This window comes from Anomalospiza imberbis, chromosome 1 (assembly GCF_031753505.1).
Source record: "Anomalospiza imberbis isolate Cuckoo-Finch-1a 21T00152 chromosome 1, ASM3175350v1, whole genome shotgun sequence".
In the NCBI taxonomy this organism is placed as follows: Eukaryota; Metazoa; Chordata; class Aves; order Passeriformes; family Viduidae; genus Anomalospiza; species Anomalospiza imberbis.
In genome coordinates, this window is record NC_089681.1 from 103,122,785 (window position 1) to 103,146,031 (window position 23,247).

Consider the following 23,247-nt stretch of genomic DNA (forward strand, 5'->3'; position numbering starts at 1 on the left):
GTGAAGCCACTTGCTGATGGATTTAACTTTACTTCATGTTACCTCCTTTGCTTCTCTTTGCCTTCCTGAAGGAAGCAACTGTACCGATGACAGTGCTGGCAAATGGTTCTCTTCTGTGCAATACACGCTGATGCTCATCAAAAAAACCTCAAACTCCTACCAGAAGAGATTCCCTTTTCTGCAGTAACATCATAGGGGATGGATGAGATAAAAACAAAAAAAACCCCAATGAGAACAGTGTTTGAAGAACAACAAAACTTGGCTCAAAAATCCCCCAGACTTCTTAAACCAAACCTATTCTTTCACATGCTATTTTTTCAGGCAGTTCCAGTGAACTAGTGTCTTCAAAAAAAAAAAAAAAAATCAAAACGGCAGCAAGTAAGGGAAGCAAGAGTCAGTAACAGGAGTAAGGCAAATATTTATCAGTTAAATTTTGCTGTTGATCTGATCTCAAATTTTAATAAAGTTCCCCTAAGTTTTTCAATAAGCAAAGCAAAATACAGCTCTCTACATTCCATCGATCAGTAACAGCACAGAAAGAGGCTCACATCTCTTTTGGGTTTTTTTTTTTGTTCTGCTGTATGCATTTGGTCATTTTTAAAACATGAATGACACTCGATGAATAGGATAAAAGAAAAGAAGAAAAATGAGGAAGAAAATACTAGACCTAACAGACCTTTTAAAAAATAAATATTTAGGAGTGGCAATGGCACATGCCACAATAATTATCCACATTTTATACAGGCCTGTTCTAATGACATTAGTAGTATATCCATTCTGCTCCAGAGTTTCATGAAGGACTATGTTAAAAAAAGATAATTTAAAAAATTTTAATGTATCCCCAGTGTTATTTTCCTAACCCCAAAGAAAAGACAGTCTTACAGTTTATCTTACTACTGTCTGGGTGAAAGTTAATACTTAACTACAGGTTTCAAATAAAGCTGCAATAAGCTCAAATAAGCAACTGAATTATTTCTGCTCCCAATTAAAACTTCATTCCCATTTCTAGCTCTAAAATATATCCTGTAAACCCAAGTACTTTTCGAATTTTTACCTATTAAAATTTAAGATAGCTTCTACAAATCTTGCCATACTTTACATTTTTACAATATCTGTAAAATTACCATAGTCCACGTGTTTAAATTACTTAATAAATCATTTAGTCCTTTCTAAATTCTTGCAATTGGACTTTCTTTTGTTACAAATGTGTAACATTTCCCAAATGTTACTGAACATTTCCCAGCAAACTTACTGAAAACTGAAGATGCAGTCACTATCACTGTACTTTAAAAATCATCAATTTCACTTTTTTTACATCCTTCCTGAGGCACGTTCAATAGCCTTCTGAATCAACACTTAACAGTCTACAACCTACTAGCAAATGAAGCACCATTTTCTCAGTAAAAAGGGAAGAGAAAGATAATGAAGTTCTCCAGAATTCATGACAAGGTCAACATCTAAAACAGGATTCAAGACTAAACAGCAAGGCTTAAAATAAAACTACATAACGTTATTGTTCTTCAACATCTGTACTATGTTACTGCTTTAGGCCGTGCTATTTGGACCACACTATGTCCAGCACTGAAATGTTAACAAGACAGGTGCCTTTTAGGCAGGGGGAAGGCAAAAAGGTGTAGAAAGGACACAGAGCTGCCTTGCATAAGAAATCAAAGACTGGAAGTTTTTGACATTTTGAACACAGAAGTTGATTCACTAGTTTTAACACAGAAACTGATGGAAAACTACACTATTTTAGCACAAAGTAAATCATACCTACCATAGCACAAATGTTTTGCTCTCTTATGAAATACCAGAATTAAAGCTGAGAACGACAGTAACTTCTGAAGCAGTCAAGATTTCTGCTAAATGAGTGAGTACTCCCTCAGAGACTTTCCCTATCCAGACACTGATTAAAATGAAAGCAGGGAATTCACTTTAAAACTTGTTAAAAAAAGAGAGAAAAAAAAAAAGCTCTAACAGAACTTTTAGTCGATGCCCGGTAAATTTTTTTGAGTCACTTTACACCTAAAAGACTCATAATTTCTATCAAAAGTGATGGTTTAACTGTTGTAGCCTGTCTGAATTCAGACCTTACTTGTGGCCAAACCCTTCACCCTGTTGCTTAAGCTGCCCTCTAAAAAAGCTGCCACTTCAAGTATCTTCTTGCTGTATAAACTCCACTATTTGCATTTAAAATATCCTGTAAGCCAACAGCCCAGTCTTTGCTCAGTAGGCTTGGTTTAATTACTGTCTTTATTATTTCATCTCTAGAAGTAATTTTCTTTCTTCACAAATTTCTTTTGCTTATACATCAAGTATCCAACTCTCAATAGCACCAGCATTTTCTTTAGTCAATTTAATGACCTATTTTAAAACCAATATATTTATCACAAAAGTAAGCTTTATCTAGAAACCACTATCCATAAAATGCAATAATATGGCTAGCATTATTGATGTATGTAAGTTCAGAAAAGTAGCAAAAAGAACCACCATATCTACCCAACTGCAGCTAAGTCAATCAAACAATTGATACCCACTGAGAAATTATTCAATTCAGGACATTTCCAGTACTTAATTCAGTGACACAGAAGCACCTGGGCTTAATGACTTGAATTTTCAAACTATCAATTACATCACAGCAAGGGTAAGAGAGGCACTCATATGTACCATGTTCATTCATCTTTAATGTATATCACAAGTGTGTGTGATAGGGAAAGGGCACTGGATATATGTAACATCAATGAGAAGGTTTACAAACAGGGAGCTTAAATTAGGATTTACTATTAGAGCCTGACAGTAATTCTACCATCAGAGAGATCCTGATAGCAGTTAACATTTGCATTAGTTTTTAGTGTGGCCAGTTTTTGTATCTTCAACTCAACTTGCATGTTCATGTAATGTAAATGTAAAACAGCAAGGAAGAATGACAAATAAAACATAGATCCTAGAAGCAGAAAGTGCAATATGAGTACACAGCAGATAAAATGTTGAGAGATTTAGTTTTCTGCATTTTAGATCCATGTAGTTTAGGAATTAAAAGTTAGTATCTGCACATGAAAACATGCACATCACAGCACAGAATGAAAGGGGTTGTTAAAGGCCTTTCAGCTCACTGACCCACCAGATCTCTGCCTCAAATAGTCATAAGTGAGATTAAGAAAATATGGCAAATTACTTTACTCTCAGTGCTGCCATTTCACTTGTGGGTAATAAAACCAGTACCTTTAAGAGGCCCAAGTCTCCTCAAACTGGACCTCTTAACATAGAATCACAGAATGGTTTGGGGTTTAAGAGACCTTAAAGACTGTCTAGTTCCAACCCTTCTGCTATGGGCAGAGACACCTTTCACTAATCCAGGCTGCTCAGAGCTCCACCCAACCTGGCATTAAATTCCTCCAGGGATGGTGCATTCACAACTTCTCTGGGCAGCCTGCTCCAGTGCCGCACCACCTCAAATGAAGAATTTGAGTTTTTAGCTCAAAGAAGAATTTTTAGCTTTTTTTTTTTTTTTTTTTTTTTTTAGAAGAATTCTTAGCTTTTCAGCTAAAGCCATGCCTTTGTAAAACACCCCTCTCCAGCTTTCCCTTTAGGTACAGGAAGGTGCTGTGAGGTCTCCCTGGAGCCTCCTCTGCTCAGGGCTGAACAATCCCAATTCTCTCAGCCTGTCTTCACAGTAGGGCTGCCCCAGTCCTCTGATCACCTCCGTGGCCTCCTGTGAACTCACTGAAGAGATGACCTCCCCTGCCCTGCTAACCACACTGCTTTTGATGCAGCCCAGGACAGAATTGGGTTTTTGGGCTGCAAGCCCACAATGCCAACTCATGTCCAGCCTCTCATCCACCAGCACCCTGGAAGCTAAAAAACTAACACCATATCTGGAAAATCTGAAGTGCTTGGTATGTGGATAGGCAGCTTTAGTAGCTGCCATTTCTCTAATTTTGTGGGAGCATGATCCAACCCCCAAATAATATACAGAGACTGTTTCTCATAGTGTTTCTAATGAGTTTGTAAAAATCGACTTGACAATGCAAAGAAATTTTAAACAAAAACAACCTACACAGAAATGTAGAAAGTTTGACTTTTATGTTCAATAGCAAACCTCACACTGTGTAAGTTCATTGACCAAAGGACTTTTATCAGGTCAACAAACAAAACAATCCACAATGATAAAAGGATTTTTTGTCAAATAGAAATGTACTCATGCTCATTGCTTAGGCAATCATGGAACACTATGGAACTCTTGACATCTGATGAAAGCAAAAATACCTAATTTGAAGAAAGTAATGTTTCTCTGTTACGAGCTTTGTTCTACAACTTCAACCCTTCTCACCTTTCCTCAGGCTCCATAACTTTGAGGGCTTTTAAGTGTTTCTCAATTTGAACAGAGGAATTTTCACATCAATTAAATATACATGAAGAGGTACCAGAAAAATTCTGGTACCATGAAAATCTTGTTGTCTACACTCCATATAGCTGGGAAATTCCTGTGAGTTGTAAATTGTAGTTACTTCTTGTCAGAGTCTACATACATAGCTGGTTTTCAAAAGGCACTTTCAAGTTATCGACTGCTCTTTCCAGTTGTTGCTATGTAAGTGTATTTTGATGAACAAGCTGGGCAAAGAAAGCAGACACAAAATCCAAAACACAAGTCTTTAAAACTAACATGCTTTTATAAATACAATATTACAGAAGGGAATTTCTCATTCAGGTCAATACTACAAGAGACCCTTCACCTCAGAAGGCATTTCAGACACTGAAATGATCCAAATGTAGCTTACTTGCTACATTTACCACAGGAAGACTTTATTAAAAATAACATGTAACAGTAAGGAAATACTCCTGGTATTTCATAGATAACAAAGATGAAAATAAACCCTGCAAGGCAACTATCCAATCAGTCAAGTGGAAGATTCTTGCAACATCTATCAAAGGAAACCCTTAGTAGGCATTAAATTTCGTCTGTGTCTGTTCACAATTCAAATTGGGGTTTTTTTGGTTTAGTGTTTTTTTTGTTTGGTTGTTTTTTTATGATATACCTTAAAAAATAATAATAATAACCCCCCCCCCAAAAAAAAAGTGTAATATTACCAGTAGTCCCGAATAATCAAAAACATGCAGATAGAACAGAAAACACAAAAGTATTTTATTATATAACTAGTTCTTAAAAGCTAATAAAAACTGACTCCAGCACTCCAGACAACCAATACTTTTGGATGATAGATTAAACATATTTGGAAATCTTTTTAGTGAACTCATGTTTCATGTTTAATGAAAACAACAACAACCACCACCACCCAAAAAATTTCTTGACATTTTGAAAATGTCATTTCAAAACAGGAAGACAAAACTTGCAGTTATAATCCTAGAACATATAAAAAAATCAGGTGCACTTATCATTCTAGAAGCTATGCTGGTTTTGAGAAAACAACTGTCATATGTTTGCAGCTGTTTTTTAAAAATGCTCTGAGTTGCACCTTGAATTCTTCTGGAATTATTTTTTCTATTCACATCAGTCTTGAACATTGCTGTATTAATCTGTTCTCTCAGTATATATTTTCATATAGCCCTTGGCTTGTTTACACATTCCCTCCCTCTCCCACTCAGCTGCTTCATTTTCCCACTGTTCTTTTACTGCTATTAGCAACAGTACTTGCACTCTATAGACAAAACACAACTCAGAATCTATGTTAATCACCGGGAGTAGCATATGACCTTACTGTGAAAAGTAGCTTTGCACTGGTTTGGTTCGGAACAGGAATCACATTCCAGCTCACATTATCTGTCCTTGCTCTCTCAGGCACAGCCACGTCCCAAACCAGTGTGTCCACCAACTGCTAATAACAGGAGTGGTGGGGAGCAACTAAAGTAAAAAGAGCCAGTGCAGGTGCAGTCAGCTTGGTAAAGAAAGCACAGGCCCAAACAAGAACAGAGAAGGGAACAAGTGATATGCTTCTATCCCACACAAAAAACTTCTGCTATTCTTTATATTCCCACACCCAGGAGACAGCTCTGAATGGTACAAAGCACCACAGTTACAGCCTAACCAATTTCTAGGCCAGTGTAGCAACTGCTTTATCATCATCATTCACAGGACTCTGTTGGTTTAAAAAGTCTCCTTCCAGAGGATAAGAAAAATCAGAAATAAACCTCAGAAATCCACACACACTAAAATAACACATATATTTTAAATCAAGCTAATGTCTCAAACATCACTTTAGCTTCTGTACTGTTAATATGTCCAATCCCTTTTTCAGTCAAAAGTAAAATATTAAAGCTGTACAGCACCCACACTTGACAGAAACTAGTTAATCAGATTAAAGACTTAGGAAGACAGCCTTCCCTCAGAAGAACATCAGGGAATAGAAGATTAATTGTTGTCATGCTTTAGGACCATGCATACATTAATCAAGTATTTTGAAAGAAGACAAAACACAGAATTTGATATGCATATACAGTAAGACAGAAGGATAATTTCTATCAATAAATCAGTCACATATGCTTTATCATCTAAAATCTGACAAGTGCTTAAGGTCATGAAACATCTTTACACTGTATGCCATTTACATAAAAATACACTAATAAATAAAGAAGTGCTTATTCATTATATGACACAAAACAGTATACTTAGTATACACTAGTGCAACAAATGTGTGTACCAAATATGTCCTCTTACAAAGCTGATTATATGCTTTTAGATAGCACTCAAAATACCTTATGTCTGGTACTGCAATATGTTTAGTACATCTTAAGAAAACCTATGTCTGATCTTCCCCATAAGGCCATTTGTAGTTTTAGACAGATAATTTTGTCCTTAACCTAATTACCTTGTTCAAATGGGATCAAGGCAGTCCTTTACCCGCGAAATCACAGGGTAACATAGCACAGACTGCCAAAAAGGTGAGGAAACGCCAGTGGAAGCTGCTGAATTACAAACCCTGGAGAGAATGTGCAACACTATGTGCACACTGCGATTCTGTTCACCAGCTCCTCAGCAGCCTAATCTGGTTACCAATGGATAATGGCAGAGATGCATTACCTTCCCCAAGGAACAAGGAAATCAGAGCATGGAACCCTTCCTGGCTGGTTTTCCTCAGCAGCCTCCACAACTTGCAGGGCAATCACAGACCTCCACTCACACAAGTATGTGAAATGCCTTTAAGGTTGAGGCAGCGCATGCTTTCCCACTGGCATGCATTCACTACAGTAGAAGTTATGGTCCATTTGTTTGCTGGGCCACGAGCACAGGATTGTTTTTTCCCCCCTCCACATTCTCCCAAGAATAGCTTGGAGAGCTTGAGACAGTTAACATGGAGGCAAACAGAAAATCTGGTTCTTCCCTTTAATCTTCACTTGAGAAATGAGATTAAGATTCAACTGCTAAGCATCACGTTTTATTTACATTTCTGCTTGTGCTCATGAAAACCGGAATAAAAAAATCCAGAAAGTTCCAATAAGCCAATGTTTTGCATTCAAGAGAAATTTGGCATTACCACTTCTAAAAAGCATTTCCAAACATACTCTACAATTCTGTAACACATCCAGGCTGATTAAGTGAGCAAACCAAATAAGACAAGTAAAAAAAATCTGTTCTATGAAGTATCTGCACAATGCCTTCAGCATTGTCTCACAAATATTAAGTTAAACATACATACTGGCCACAACAAAATGACATTTTGCCGAGAAAAGACATTTCTCAAAGGCTGCAGAATCACTGACCTTAAAACATTTTCTTCTATGTTGCATATATTAGGAGGATATACAGAATATTTGCAAAACAAAAGACCACAGCCAAACCATCGTTAAATTTAGAAAAAAAAGATTAAGAACTTTTCTTAACAGTAATTAAGGTTTTGTTTTCCCTTGCAGTTTCATAACACAACATCAGAAGACTGAATTCCTTGTAAATGTGGTAAGCAGTAGTTTTAAGACAGACCAACAGCTACATAATCATCCTACACACTGTTAATTGTATCTGGCATTATTGCTCAAAGCTCCTACACAGAATGTCAGCTGACTGCCTGAACAGTACTTGGTTCTTAGTGCCTTTGTTAGTGACGAATTAAATTATACAGAAGAGAGCTCCACAACCACCCTCACTTTATAAACCTCAACCATTACAGAAGCACAAAAATCCTACAGCTTTGCCTAGAGAACACAGTTATTTCTTAACATGCTACAACTTGTATTCTTAATCCGCAAGTTACCACAATTGATGTTTACACCATGGAGAACTGTGTTGCTTGACAGGAAGGAAACAAAGATGATGAAAAACATTTCCCCCAAAAAAAAAATCTCAGCAAGAGTGAGCTTGGTACATATTCAGTTCTACAAAGACCATGACTTTCCTTGCACCTTGCAAATGACAAAAATACAAACATCAGAGAACTGCCCATATTTTTTTTTAGACTGCACAGTCCAGACATAATTTCACTGCTCTGGTCACACTCATTACCTCTTTCAGTCTCTGACATATGAAAGAACTAAATGAAAAACACACATTTCAGGTCACCTCAATAAAGGGTCTCTCTCAGGACTCTTACAACTACTGTTTCAGCAAATTCAGATAAAAGATTTAATCTTAATCTGTGATCTTTATAAACCATCTTATTTATGCAAATCTGCATATGCAGTCACTTATAAAAGTACAGCTATCCTACCTCATCCCTAAACTTGCTGCAAGTCCAATGAATGTATCTCAAGTCTCTCTAAAAATAATAATGCATACATAGAAAGTCATCAAGGTATTAAGCTCAGAGAACCTGGCTGACATGCAAACCCAAGTGGTGACATGAAGATAAAAATACATCTAGTTTTTAACGAAAACACAACCATATAGTCTGTATTGCTTTACTGACCTACTTTCCATTGGTTTGTGTAACAATACACTGTAGAGTGAAGGAAACGTAGTAACATCCCATGTCTTTATTAAATATACATCCCCACCTCTAGCAGCAAGGCTCTTCTTTTATGGGCATGCCGAATAAGTATGAATTTCTTCACACAACAGGTCAGGTTAACATCCGCTTGTTTACAAAGCAATATAGTAAATTCCGCCTTATCTTGCAGAGGTGGCCAACACAAGTAACACCGAAGCGAGAGGGGTAAACACAACGCCAACATAAAAACGCACAGCGGAATCTGCCAGAGTAGTAAATAATTGAGATCACGGGCCATCCTAGAAACCCAGGCACGGTTAAAACTCCAAGAAGGGCAGAAGCTGCCACGCTCGGTGCCCCGGTAACCCTCCGGCTGCTGCACGTAGCATCCATCTCCCAGCGCCCGGCTCGGGCGGAAGCCAAGCCCGTCAGCCCAAGATACCAACCTGCCACACCAACCTCCCCGGCCCGCCCGGGCTGCCGAGAAGCCCCGCAGCCCCGCGCGGGTCCCAAAGGGCACGGCGGTCCCCACTCACCGTCCCCCACAGCCATCATGCCCGGCGGTGCCGCGGGAGGGAGGACGCGGCGGGTCCGGGCCGGATCCCCGCCGGATCCCCGCCGGCCCCCTGCCGCTACGGCCGCCGCCTCGCTTCAAAATAGCAGTCCCGCCTTGCGAGGGAGCCTCCGCGCCGGCTCGGCCCCGGCCCGGCCCCCCGGGCGCTCCGCCCCCGCCGTCATGCGCCCGCCGGGTCCCCCCGCCGCCCGGCCAGCGCCGGCCCCGCCACGGGGGGACAGCCCACACTCCCCGGGGAAACCTTGCCCCCCATCACCACCCGGAAAACGAAGTGAGAGGAGAAGAAGGAGCCTCGGTTAAGGACGAGCGCTCTGCAGAACAGGGATCAACCGAAACGTAACATAAAACGAAATGAAACAAAACAATAAAGATACAGGAAGTAGGAAATGGCTCCGTTGAAGAAAGCTGCTGCCTCTCTGAATTTTCGGAAGACTTGTTTGGAAACCCCTCCCGCAACTTTAAAAGAAAAACTGCTTCCAAAGCATGCGTGCAACACACGCCGGGGACCATCACTGACAGCCTGCCCAGAGCCTGAGCTGCTGATCAGAGTTTGTACCCGAATGTACCTTTTGGGTGACACGGTGAGAATACAGAGTGCAATCCAACAGTGATCAAAATAAAAAAGAGTAGCAAGTAAGTACTACCGACTTACTTAGTTTTGCCAATAGAAAAGTTTAAAACTCAGGCAGACTGCAACATATGCTGTTGCACAGAGCACGAGAACCACGCATTTGCAAGGAGCCAGACACAGTTCCCTGTACTAATAATCCAAAAACTCAGTCAAATTCCTTAAAACCAGTGGAAGCATCAGCCTGATGAGGCCCTTTTCTTCCAAATGGGCTTGAACTGACCAGTACACTTCATTGGTCAGTAAATTTTCCTATTTAAAATGCTAAGCCATCAGGAAGAGCAGCTGAAATTGAAAATTATGTGGCTACATTTTGACCACTTGCATTGAGCATGCCAAAGGAATACATGCGGCTCAAAACCTCTATAAAATAATCACGGCAGCTATCACCAGTATTCCCAAATGATATATATTCATGTTGTGCTGCACTGGTGAGCTCTATTAAGAGTATGTCGTCACTGTCTCCATAGTAACTATATTTCCAAATAGAAAACAGCAAAGGGAAATAAAAAACAATCGTGTAATGTGGAAAAACAGATACACACTAGTGCTATGGATTTTTATTTGCCCCTTTTTTTTCCAGAACACGTATTTCAGCTGCATCTCTATCACCCATAACACAACTCCCCTACACCATGATACCAACATTACATATCCTACCTGACATATTTTGTGTTTGTAAAGCCAGTCCTTTGAGCCATTAAATATTAAAATGGAAAAAGTGCACGGGTTGAATAGAGATGTACAATTTATCTTCAGCCCAATCATTCTGCTGAGTGCAGCAGGCAGCTCAGTATTAATAGTTTCCCTACTTTTGTTTTAATTCCCTGTCTCAATAATGATACCACTATCCGATATAGGAGTCTGCTTGAATTCTCTTAAAGAAAACAGTATTTACAAATCTCAGGCAGCAGAAACAAGTGCTTTTGTAGTGCTGGGATTGGCTGCCAGTTCTGTTTCCATAGAAATGAACATTCACTTGCTGAAAAATGGGCGGGGGGGGGGGGGAAAGGGGGGAATGCTTTAAAGAATCTTCTCCAGTTTGTAAGGCTACGTATAGTTCTGGTTGAATGAAAGGGCAAAACTAGCAGCACGCATAAGATATTGCTTAACAGGCAAACATCCTGATATGATTCTTTTAATACGCATCAATATGACTGTAAACAAATCCCAAGGTTTTCATAGCAGCTCATTCATTCACATGATTCACATTAAAGAAATTATCTCTGATTTTACTATACTCATCTTAAGAGTAAAAAATAAAAAATCAAGGGTCAGCTGGAGAGGCAAGCTAGCAGTGGGATATTATTTAAGGCTGTAAGCCACTCTCATCAAGCAAAACCACTAAGATTCCTACCCAGTTCCCTTGTTAGACATGGTACCTCCTCATATGTTGGCTTTTGAAAGTCCTTGTTACATCCCACCCAAATTATTCCATCCATAAGTGTTTGAATGTGCCTTCCACCTCCTACCCTCCAAGAGGATCTGTCAGGCCCTAATGGTAACTCGTTCTCCCCCTCTTTACCATTCCATCACAGACCAGATTCAATAAAGGAAAGAGGTAACATAAGACTAAAGGGACTGTTCTCACTAGATCCCCTCTAGCCCACTGAAAAGGAGGATATTAAATCTAACAGTGTGCTAAGATGGCAGGAAGGAGACTTTTTCCTGTATTTCTCCCACATACCTAAGCATACCAACATGATGTTTTTTAAAACTCTCAAGTGTTAGATCATATTAGTACAAACATATTTTTTTAAATATGTATTTGTTTTGACTATCAATCTAGTATGGAAAACACTTTTGTATTCAGGTTGTTAAAAGCTGCAAGCTTTGACTCTTTATTCATTTTTTTTTTCCTATGTACATGCTGCATAAAAAGACTGAACAACTGACGTTAGTATTATTTGATGAGAGAATCCTAAGTCACATCTCTGGATTCTCAGAAACTAGGTCAACACACCAAATATTCACTACCACAGCAGTGCAACTCAGGGCTATGAAGAAGATGGAATCCTCCGAGGTTGCATTAACAAGTTCCTCCCTATCCATCACACACTGAACAGGACCCCTATCAGTACAGACACCCTACTTGGGACAGTAACTCCACCTGGCAAAAAGCCATTCCTTTTGCTGTTAAGAAGGCCCACTATGGAGTTTAATGATATTAAAGCCAGTTGAAGTGTTTTTGTGCTTTCCACTCTGTCTCTGCCTCCCCCTCCCCCACCTTGGGAAAGATAACCCTATTCCCCCCCTACCATCCCAAACCCTACAAAATATACAAAGCACAAAAAAAAAAATCCTCAACACTGTAACAGATGTATTTAGCCACTAAAATTTGGCCTTTATCAAGAGATATTTGATAAAGCTCCTGAAAGAAAAGTTGGAACCAAGGCTACAGGAATTCAACAGTGACTTTAAATCGACACGTGCAAGCAGTAAATACAAATTGTCCTTCAGAGAATAACGAAGCACAAAGCCAAGATAAAGCACTAACAATGGAAGAATACCTTTTCAAAAACATTGAAAAACTGCCTAGATGGAAGCAACAGATGAACAGATGAAGCAAATGCAGCATAAAAACTCTTGCTATGTCAAAGGTTACAAAAACACTTTCCTTTGAACCTACAGTCACTTCTGTTTTCACACTAACAAGAAAAGGGTGAGAAAATTTAAAATGGAAAAGGTATATTTGAGGACATTAAGGAATTATATGCATTTCTCAAAATATTTCTACTCTTGAACAGTTATACTTTTTAGATACAGCAGACCATAATCAATATAGTTACTTTGAAAGACAAATTAACATGCAGAAACTCTTCCTAATAAAACAAGATCTATTGATTCCTTGCAGAAGACAACGACGCTTCCAAAACTGACTATGCTAAAGCCACTGCCACAGCACCTCCTTTGTTTTGCTGTTATGTAACACTTTTTTCATAATTTACAATTTTAAATTAAATTTTCCTACTAAAAAATACTGTAGCAAAAAAGCGGTAAGAAGCAACAGGGATTTTCTGCATAACTGGTTGTCTTTTCTTGAAATACACGAATTAAGGAGCTCAAGGTCAATGAAGTCTTAACTTCAACAATTGTCTTTGAATGCTGCAGTCTCTTATTTCTGTAATTTAAAACTCCATGTGTTATAACCATGAAGCATCATTTTAACAGAGAAAGCATCAAACACATCATCAGCAAAGTACATTTTTCTCTTAGAAACATACTAATGATAAAGGTTCATCTGATCTTTTTTCCCATACATGAACACTTTGCAGCATTCTTCTATCCTCTAGTGAGCACATCTGTAACTCGTTAAATATTCACTGCTTGTTTCCATGCAGTTTCAACACCTTTTCCAATTGTATTCTGACCACAATCCAGCAAATAGTTCCAGTAAAGTGCACAACCTTGTTTCACAAAGTGTCTCATTTTCTTAGCATTTACATGTTGCTATTCATCCATCTCACATTGATAACGCTGGTATTTAAATACTTATCTTGCATTAATCTAAAGCTGATTATAAATATACGGTCTTTCATACTCACCACTGACGTTACTTAAAATCATATTGTCAGAGTTTCTTATTTCATCAAATTTTGCAAAGATTGTTTGCAACCTATAAAGAACAAAAACAACAAAGGATTTTTACATCTCTGAAATCCCATTGGCTACTGGTAAAAACAGAAATCAGTTTATTAGCATATATGAAGCAGCAATTCAAAATATACAAGGGGTTAAGTGTATGAAGAAACAATTCCTAAAGGATTCCTCTTTGGCTGAGCATCTTCACAGAAATGCACAGAAAACAAAGTATACTTAGCAAAGAACAAAAATTGAGTATTGTTATTAGCATGATTAAAAATAACCTTCTATAGTTCAGGTTCAGTAATAGCACATATTGGCTACATATTGTGTATATATATGTATTTATTCATGCTCAATAATAAAAGGTTACAATTTGAACTATGGAATGTTCACTTAGAAGAAAAAAAAGGATTGCTATTTAATTTGTTCCAAGACTATTAATAATTTTTTTCAAAGTTTTTGTTCCACAAAATTTCCTCAGTTTGGCTATGAAAAGAGCTCTGTGCTTGTTAGCACTTTCACAGGGAACAAAAACCCCAAACATCAAAACTTTCTTCTAAACTTAAGATACACTGAACACTTAAATGTGTCCAACCTGCACACCACTAATTTTAACTGTCACAATAGAGAATACACTGCAAATGCTTTGCGACATGTAAACAGCAACAGACAAACAAAACTCAGAATAAACCAAACTCCACAATCCTACATTTGCAATCTAGTCCCACAAGGCAAGAAAATGGTGTTCAGTCAAGAAAGCTGGCAAAACACTTCAACAGCCCTTTCTCATCACTTCTGCAGGAAACTCAATAAAAGCAGTGGAAGTATCTCCCAGAAAAATGTGACCCATGCATTAACAACAGATTTGTACTGACACTGTTCAGCTGCAAACAATTGAGAATATTTTCTTGTATTTCTCCAAAGACTTCTCTGAATTTTAGACTACTTGGAATATGGTAATATGTAACATGCACATGGGATTTTTAGCTCCAGGACTATCAGGACTGAATCCTGATTTTAAATGAACAAAGTTATGAACTGCAAATCACACGACAGTCTGCACATCTCCGAACAGGTTCAGCTACATCAGAAGAACCAGAGACTATACTACCCAATTTAAAATTTGTGCTGCTAGGCTGTCTTTACAATTCACAATCCAAACTGTTTTATGACAAAACAAGAAAAATGGGTAAGAACTACACCTGGGTATGAAAATTCTCACCAGGAGAAAAGTCAAGGACACACAGAGATTTCTCTTCAACATTTCATTACATACACACCACTTTCATGCAATGATCTGTGTAGAGAGGCAGTGCACTTTCACTCCATAGTCTACGTTCTCTGAGACATGCATATCCCTTTCACTCAATGGGACCCCATTTATCTAATAAACCTCATTTACCTATTAATGAAGAGAGTGATAAAATAATGAAAGACAGACAACAGCATATGAAATTTGAGCCTTCCCCCCAACCTTTCCAACAATTTAGGACTCTCATGATGTATTACTTTTACTTTCCAAATACTTCAAAGCAATATACTACAGAGCAAATTTGTTCCGGACTTAGTAGGCTGACAACAAGAACTATACGGATCTCCACAAAAACGCCTACCCTACTGCAAGGATCTAAAACAACACAACCAAAAACCTTCTTAATCATTTAAGTCAATAACCCCTCACACAAACCAGCAGTTATTCTACCATCTCAACTTATCTCAAAACTATATGTAGCTCAGTAGTAGTTTGCCTAATCTTTTCCTAGCACACTTGCCAGCTTGTCTCTGGGACCTATTATCCCCTCTCCCTTTTGCAGTGCCATTGCATTTCCAACCACTGCAGCCATTGCAAAATGTCTTAAATAGCAGCAATTCACAAATGTCACTGCTTTACTATTAAACCTCAAGTTTTGACAAGATCAGTTTTCCAAATCAAAGGCAGTATATATTGAAATGGGGTTTTCTGCACTTCAACTTGAAAAAGTAAAACTTTTGAAATTAAATGTTTTTGGGGTACTGGAATTTACTAATGACACATGAAATCCTATTAACATGCTATGTGCTTTCAACCGTACGAAGCGAGAAGTTCACATGAGAATCAATATCTATAATAATGCATTAGGGCATCTTGCTTTCATAACAAGAAGTAAATGTGTTTGCCTCATATGTTTGTGTTTATCAGGGATTGTTGTGAGTTCCCCTCAAAAGTACTGGATTCCATAGTAAACACTGCATTAACAGTTCACCTAGTTAATGAGGAAGATTTAACAGTGTATCAGCAAGGCTAAAACTGTCATCCCAAGAGAAACTAAATATGATTAGAGAGATTAACATATTTGCCTTAAAATTTCACTTTGATTTTTATATCCTGTAAAGCTGATGTTATCCACCTGGCACAAATATTTTAGAGAATTCAGAAGAAAAAAATATACTTCCTGCTCTTTTGAACTTTGTTTTCAAAAATGTTTCCCTGAGTGTTTTAAACAGAAGCAAAAAGCAAAACACTTCCTTATATGTTATAATAATACACATGTTTCCTCTCACTCTGGGCAAAATATTTTATAAAGTATTAACTAGAAACAACCAAAAAAAAAGTATTTTTTAGCACTGGATGCTGCACTGTCAATGGTTCAGGCTGGAGAACAACACACAGTACTGCCACTCCTCAAACTTCCAAAGCATGTCGTTATGACCAGAGACACCCTCTACAGTATTTGTCATAATTGCAACAACAACAGAAGAGTTAATTATAACACAGCTGTCAATGTGGTAAAGCACTACTGTAGAACCAACCCTCTCTTTAGAAGAGCTTACAGGATCAGTAATTACTACTTTGCAAAGTCTCTCACAACAAGTTTCTCCCTCCCTCTCCTCCCACCCTGCTCATCTTAGTACCTTCTCTTCTTGTTTCTTCACACGGTGACAGGCAGCAAGGCGGTATGGGCGAGAGTCTCTAAAATTATTGCAACCACCTTCAATTTAAGAATATTTACAGGAGGTTCAGCTCCTGGTAAAAGAGAGCCTGACAAGAGGAATCCAAGAAATTCTACAGGGCTGGATGAAGACCAGTTTTACCAGCAATAAGGAACGTTCTTTGAGAAGGGAAACATTATTACTCCTACATCTCATATCTGCAAGCCCAACTCAATGTGGCAATCATAATCAATTTAAAGTCACTGAAGTCACTACATGTCACTGGTGGACAGAAATATTATCTCCTTTTCCAAAACAGGCATAGACAGGTCTACCGCAACTTCTCATATAGACGGGAAAATCCCCACTGACAAAAACTACACGTTTGGGACAGCAGGTACTTCTGGATGGGCTGTCAGTAAATGAATGAATGCATGAATTTGTAGCACTTTAAATGGGGGCTCCTGGCAACCTGCCAAACCCTCTCGTCCTGCAGGTGACAGGTCTCAATCAAAATATTAACATACTGTGGTGAGGATGGGCAATAAGAGGAATATGTACGTACACTGCTAGGAGACAGCTGACAGGCACACCCATGGAAACATGGATGCTTCCACAGAATGTGCACACTTCACACTGAAAAGCTATTATTCATGACCATGCTTGATGGAGCTCAACTGTTCATATGAAAGGCAGAGCTGGGCACATAAAAGTGTGGACCTTGTGGTGAAGAGGCAAAAGAGCACCACTCCCCTATCAACAGCTGAAAGATAAAGAAGAACGGGTGGTAACGAGTCTGTTGTTCATGTCGAAACTGAGTCTGAAGCAGGAATGGCACATGTGAAACTTTGCAGTTTTTTCTATGTATTTCCCCCTTCCAAGGGAAAAAACAATATCTTTAAGACATGTGTCCACATCTGGACACACAGATGGACCTCATCTACAACTTGAACTAGACAGATAAGTAGAATGTGCATACCACATAAAATGTGGTATTCAGAAATGCATATGCTTCAACATTTTAGGAAATGAAGTTTTGGCCCTAGACATAGGAACTAAACAAATGACTGTTTTTTTCACATTTCTGTTTCTCAAGCAACAGTGGGGAAATTTGTCAGATGAATTCCTCAATGATAAAAGCTTTCAACACTAAGGCTAAGTAACTGCCATCCAGAGCCACTTATACTATTTCTATTCATGTAAGATCAGCCACACAGATTCCATACTGTAAAACATTCAGTTTGGCCCATAGAGATCAAAACTGCTTCAGTATTTTTGGCTCACTGAACAATAAACATAATATCAATTTTCAGTGTTCACAAATATATTAGCACTACTACTTTCAAGTCTGACACCAAAGACTGTCAAACCTCTCTGGCAGAAATCATAACAAAAGGGAAAACAACATCCAAATTTCCAACCACTGACTTGATACTGATCATTTTGGAAAAGGTACATGCTTCAAGCAAAAAGCCTAATAATAATCCCAGATTTCTAAGTTAAAATATAACAAATAGAAAGAGGAACTCACTGATTTTATTTATAAACAAACTCACCAATTAATCTCAGTAAAGAAGAGAAATGCACTGAAGAAAAAGAAATTGTAAATAAGTCAAATTGAACTACAAAAGTAAGATCCCATGTTTTATTCATTACTTAGCTTCTGACAGGTCCAGTAAAGCCCTGTAGAAAACCCAGTATTTTCCACAAAGGCAAACCCTACCAGGTGCAGATTAGAAAACCTTTTAAGCCTACTGTTATTAAAGTAGTGACTGTATTTGGCTTTATACAGACACAACATGTACATACCATTTGCATATTTAAGGAAGTTGAACAATTTCTCAAAACAATGCTTGATTAACTTTCCTGCCTTCCTTTCAGCAGACAGGAGCTCTTATTTTCAGTGCTCTAGGATGGAGTGCATTCAAGCAGCAACACACAGCTCTGTAATGTGTAATTTCTTATGCAAACTAAACATGCCTACATTCTATTGATTCATGTGTGCACCAAACACTAAAGTAATATATTTTTCTGCTAATATTTATGTTTACATGTAATTTTTAATGCACTGACTTACAGCAAAGGAGCTGCAATGCAGTTCTTTAATGCTGAACTCAACAACTGAAAGCAGCCGTGTCTGAACTACAGATTATCTGTAATACTTCAAACCCTTAAAACCTACCCAGACACACACAAACACAGATTCCCCTCAAAATAATGATGATACTCTACATCAAAGGTTTTTTTTTTTCCACAGATCGTAGCTCCTGCATAACCACCTGAAAAGTTTACTGCATCTAAGCAAAGGGAAAACCTCTGACAGGCACAGGGGAAGAAACATCCTAAATGAGGTCTGCCTCTGAAGAACAACAGTCTGAGCTACCACAGAGCTAATGTGTCTTTCCTGAGCTTTATCAAACGCTGCCGTAGTTGCATTAAGGAGTAAGAAGGGACTACAGGAATTCTGCTTTCTGTCAGGGATGGAAAGGATAGAGAGTGGCAGTCTCATGTTTAACTCAAGCAAATCTTAACTCCCCCCTTTATTCCAGCCTGAAACCTACTGAAGATGACACAGCATTGACACTCAGCTCATGTACTATTTAACACTAGTCCTGACTGTCAGGTGCAAAACTGTTGGAGATATAGTGGCAACAACCCATTTAACATGCACCAAGTAGAGTCTTGCTTCTTTATGTAAATGCAAATTATACAACCATGCTTGCTTTCAGATCAGGGGGAATTTTGTATTCAGCTGATTCAGACAGGAGAAACAACTTGGCACCTACTGCAACTAAATCAGAAGCTGTTGATTGTCCTTAGGATACAAAGCACCTGTGATGTTTAATCCTATTTGGATCCCAAGATGTACTCAGCTTGTACCACATGGTGAGCACTGAACTTAAAGTTACAGTCAGACGCAACATTCATTGCAAAAAGGTTGTGATATCTGCACTCTTTTACTCCCTGTTCCAAAAGATGTCCAAGGCCCTATCTTAATGCAAGGAAGATCTTCTCGGATATGTTCCACTTATTTGCTAGGAAACTTAATTTTTTGAATTGTAGTAATAATATGGCCTAAATTTCTGTGGTAACCATATAATCCATTACTAGTCTAAAAACAAGACTATAATTAAATAGAGGAGAATATGTGCAACTTCTCATTCTCATAGGGTAAACTTGTGTCTCAACAGGCTGAACTCTGCCTGGAATGAGAAACAATAAATTCAACACCTTCCTCCCAGGGCGCTTTTACAGAACCGTAGAATGGTTTTGGATCATTCAGTTCCAACCCCTCTGTCATGGGCTGGGCTATCTTTCCCTAGACCAGGCTACTCAAAGCCCCATCCAATCTCACCTTGAACAGGGACAGGGTATTCACAGCTTCTCTGGGCAACCAGTTCCAGTGTCTCACCATCCTCACGGTAAAGAATTGCTTCCTAATATTGAACCTAAACATATCCTCTTCCCGTTTAAAGCCCTTGACACTGGTCCTATCACGTCCTTGTAAGAAGTCCCTCTCCAGCTCTCCTGTATGCCCTCTTTAGGGTATTGGAAGGTGCTCTGAAGTCTCCCAAAAGCCTTCTCTTCTCCAGGCTGAACAATCAGCCTGATTTCATAGCAGATGTGCTCCAGCACCCTATTCAATTTAGTAGCTCTCCCCTGAACTAACAGGTCAATGTCCTCTTCATGTTGGGGCCCCAGAGGTGAATACATATTTTGATATACTATCAAGCTGTATTTGACTATCCCACAAATGACCATTAAAAACTAGGGCTCCTAGTATTTTAGATGGGCCTGATGAGGCAGTCATCTGATATTCTCTCTGACACCAAGCAGTAGACATATTCAGCTTTATCAAAATCAAGAAGTGAGATGAAGGTGATGGTAAAGTGGTATGCCAATATATAAGGGGTTAACACACTTTAAAAAGTATAAATTGTTTTAGCAAGGAATTTAAAAGATTTTATGGAATAAACAGTCTTTCTCACAAAGTACAATTTCAAGCTCTGTCTAGCTTTCTTAATTAGTCAAAGATAGAAACAATGGCTAATTTTCTTTCATATCAACTAAACATACAACACAGTCAGGAACTCTAGTAACATTATACTGAAAGGCAAAACTAACTAGAATACAAAATAAAAATTACAATAAGTTTAAAACAGAGTTTGAAGTGAGTTTAAAGTTCAGATAAAGAACAGTAAAACATAAATGGCTTAGAATTACAAAATCAGAACAGCTAGCTCACCTTCCAGGAGGAATTCCTCTTTTTGTAAGATCTATTCGTACTTTCTCTCCCACATGTCTATAAACCTCTACAATGGCTAGTATGGCAGCATCTCTCACCTGTGAACAGTTTAAATTGTTAATTTCAGGGTTACAGAAGTCAAAACAACATTTGTTGACAGGCCACTAATCTTACAGTTTCTGTATCCCTGTATGCCAATTCAGTTGAAACAATGAGGGTGAAAAGGAAAGGAAATACAACTGTTATATCAAGATGGCATTTGTTCCAAGTTAGAGCATCCCCAGATGGTAAAAAATCCTAGAAATAACAGCTTTAGAAGGAATTTCTGGATCTGACGTAAGAATGGCATTTGTGGAAAAAATGTGCTTTATCTAGGACTTGCTCACAGCAGGCAATACTTTCAAAAGTTAGCTCATGCACTCAGTCTTGTCATTTCACCTTGCTTTCATCTGTTTTGACACACAGCAATGCCCTTCTGGAAGACTAAGAGTGCCCACAAGAGTGGACCAAAGTGATTAGCATTTTCTTTATTTCAACTGGAATCACGTGGCATGACATCAGCACAGCAAAGGGAATAGGGCAAGACAGTGGAAGGGGAAAGAACAGGGGAAAGACAGGAGATAGAGTGCCTCTTCAAAAATTTTAAATCATGGTCATCACAATGAAAACTGCCAAAAAATGCATTTTAGTAAATGCCATTATTCTCTATAACAAATGTCTGGAATGAATTTAGTATTGTTCTTCGCAGCAGTTCAAACTAAACATACAATTCCTCTAGCTAGATGTGAATTACATCTTTACTAATGATCAGCAAACAGGACAAATTCTCAACAGAATTTTTCTGGAATAGAACAGTGCTATGCAGCACAGAGGAGACAAGAATTTTTCTGCATTCAGAAATTAGGCATAAAGACCAATCCTGTTTATAAGCCCATCTCCTACCAATGTTATCTTTTCCGTTACTCTACTCATAGATTTTCCCTCAAACACAACTTCAGATAAATGAAGATATTTTAACCATTTCCACTGGCAGATTTTCTGAGGTTCAGATGCCACCATTAGGAACTACTTCCTGACTTTCACTGCAGATGTTTTTGCTTATGTTAATGATTTTAATGACAGTCCTTGCATGTTCTCAAATGCCATTTGGGTTCCAAATGGAAAATAATTACACATAATGTTAACTTCAGCAAATTTGGCAAACTATTGCAGGTTTCACATAAGGGCTGCTTCTGGAGGTAATTTTTTGTGTCAAAAACTTTTTTATTTCCTTTCAGCATGATCTGTAAGAAACAACTGCTTTCAGCAATTACTAGTTTTAACTTCTGAAGACAAAACTAAAGGGACCAGTATATCGTGATACGGCTGCCTTTGCAACTCTACTTTCATCTTCCAGTGGATGGACTGATTAAGAAGAAATTTGGTTTACTTTTTCTCATGGCAGAAAATAATGATCTGCTGCACACAAGCACTCCTATCAGCTTTTGTTTGAATGCTTATATTTATTTTGCTTTCACTGCTCTGTCAAAGTATAATTGTTCAAGGCCCAGTACGTACTGAAATCCTTACCTGACTATTGGAGTCACCAAATGCTATACATAGATGTGGTACCAACTTGCTGAGGATTAATGGTTGTGCACCGTAACTAAAAAAGAGAAGAGTATTTTTTCAGAAAAAAACAGAAAATAATTTTTGCTGAAGTGAACTTTTGGTTTAGATTTTATAGAATACAAACTGACATTAACCAAGCTCTGTCTCTCTCTTATTACCCCTTTGTCTACTTTTAAATAAAATAAAATTTCTGTAACTTTAGTCTTTCAGAAAGCCCACTACTTAAGTTGCTTGATTTTTCCCATGTATTAATTTAATTGAACCAGACTCCCTAAAGGATTACTTTCAGAGAAAAATGACATTCAGAAGAAGGATAGAACCATTACATCTCCATAGAAACAAAAAGCTTACATGTTTAAGGTAGCAACAAGACACAAACACACTCCTTCTCGGGATCGGTAATTCTTGTGTTTAAAACCAACAGCAAGGCGTTCCCAAATGTACTATAAAAGCAGAAATAATGGTCTTTAATTACCAGGTGCACAATACAACGTAATTCCATTCCATATAATTACATTCATAATAGTTGCAAAAAAATAACAGAAGGAAGGTCCACTGGAAAAGTGATAACATAAACTTATGAAATGCATAATATGGAACACAACACAGATTAATTCTAGACCCAGACCAATTCCTAAAAATGTCCTTCAGCGGAGTATTTGCCTTGTTTGAGAAACAGCTATTAAAACATACAGAATTGTTACAGTTAATGCACACAAAACAAACATTAACATCACAAACTACTGATTCAAGCAGAAGTTCCTATATTCTTTTTGCTTCACGGTCTGTTTCCCTGCCAAAATTTCCTCACATCCAT

The 23,247-nt window shown here is 38.1% G+C and overlaps 1 protein-coding gene across 41 annotated transcripts in view; it reads right to left on the reverse strand.

Annotated features, from left to right (window-relative positions):
• The window catches only part of CLASP2 (cytoplasmic linker associated protein 2), a 142,727-nt gene that overhangs the window by 92,428 nt on the left and 27,052 nt on the right, over nucleotides 1–23,247 (reverse strand). For 39 of the 41 annotated variants that reach the window (XM_068202833.1, XM_068202796.1, XM_068202713.1 and 36 more), the window contains exons 4-7: nucleotides 22,782–22,873; nucleotides 22,389–22,464; nucleotides 20,820–20,917; nucleotides 13,624–13,694 (exon numbers count right to left, since the gene is read on the reverse strand). In XM_068202833.1, the coding sequence (XP_068058934.1) occupies nucleotides 13,624–13,694; nucleotides 20,820–20,917; nucleotides 22,389–22,464; nucleotides 22,782–22,873 (337 nt within the window). Of the gene's footprint in view, nucleotides 1–9,412; nucleotides 9,568–13,623; nucleotides 13,695–20,819; nucleotides 20,918–22,388; nucleotides 22,465–22,781; nucleotides 22,874–23,247 lie in introns of those variants that run through there. The other 2 variants (XM_068202841.1, XM_068202857.1) reach the window with 2 other exon arrangements.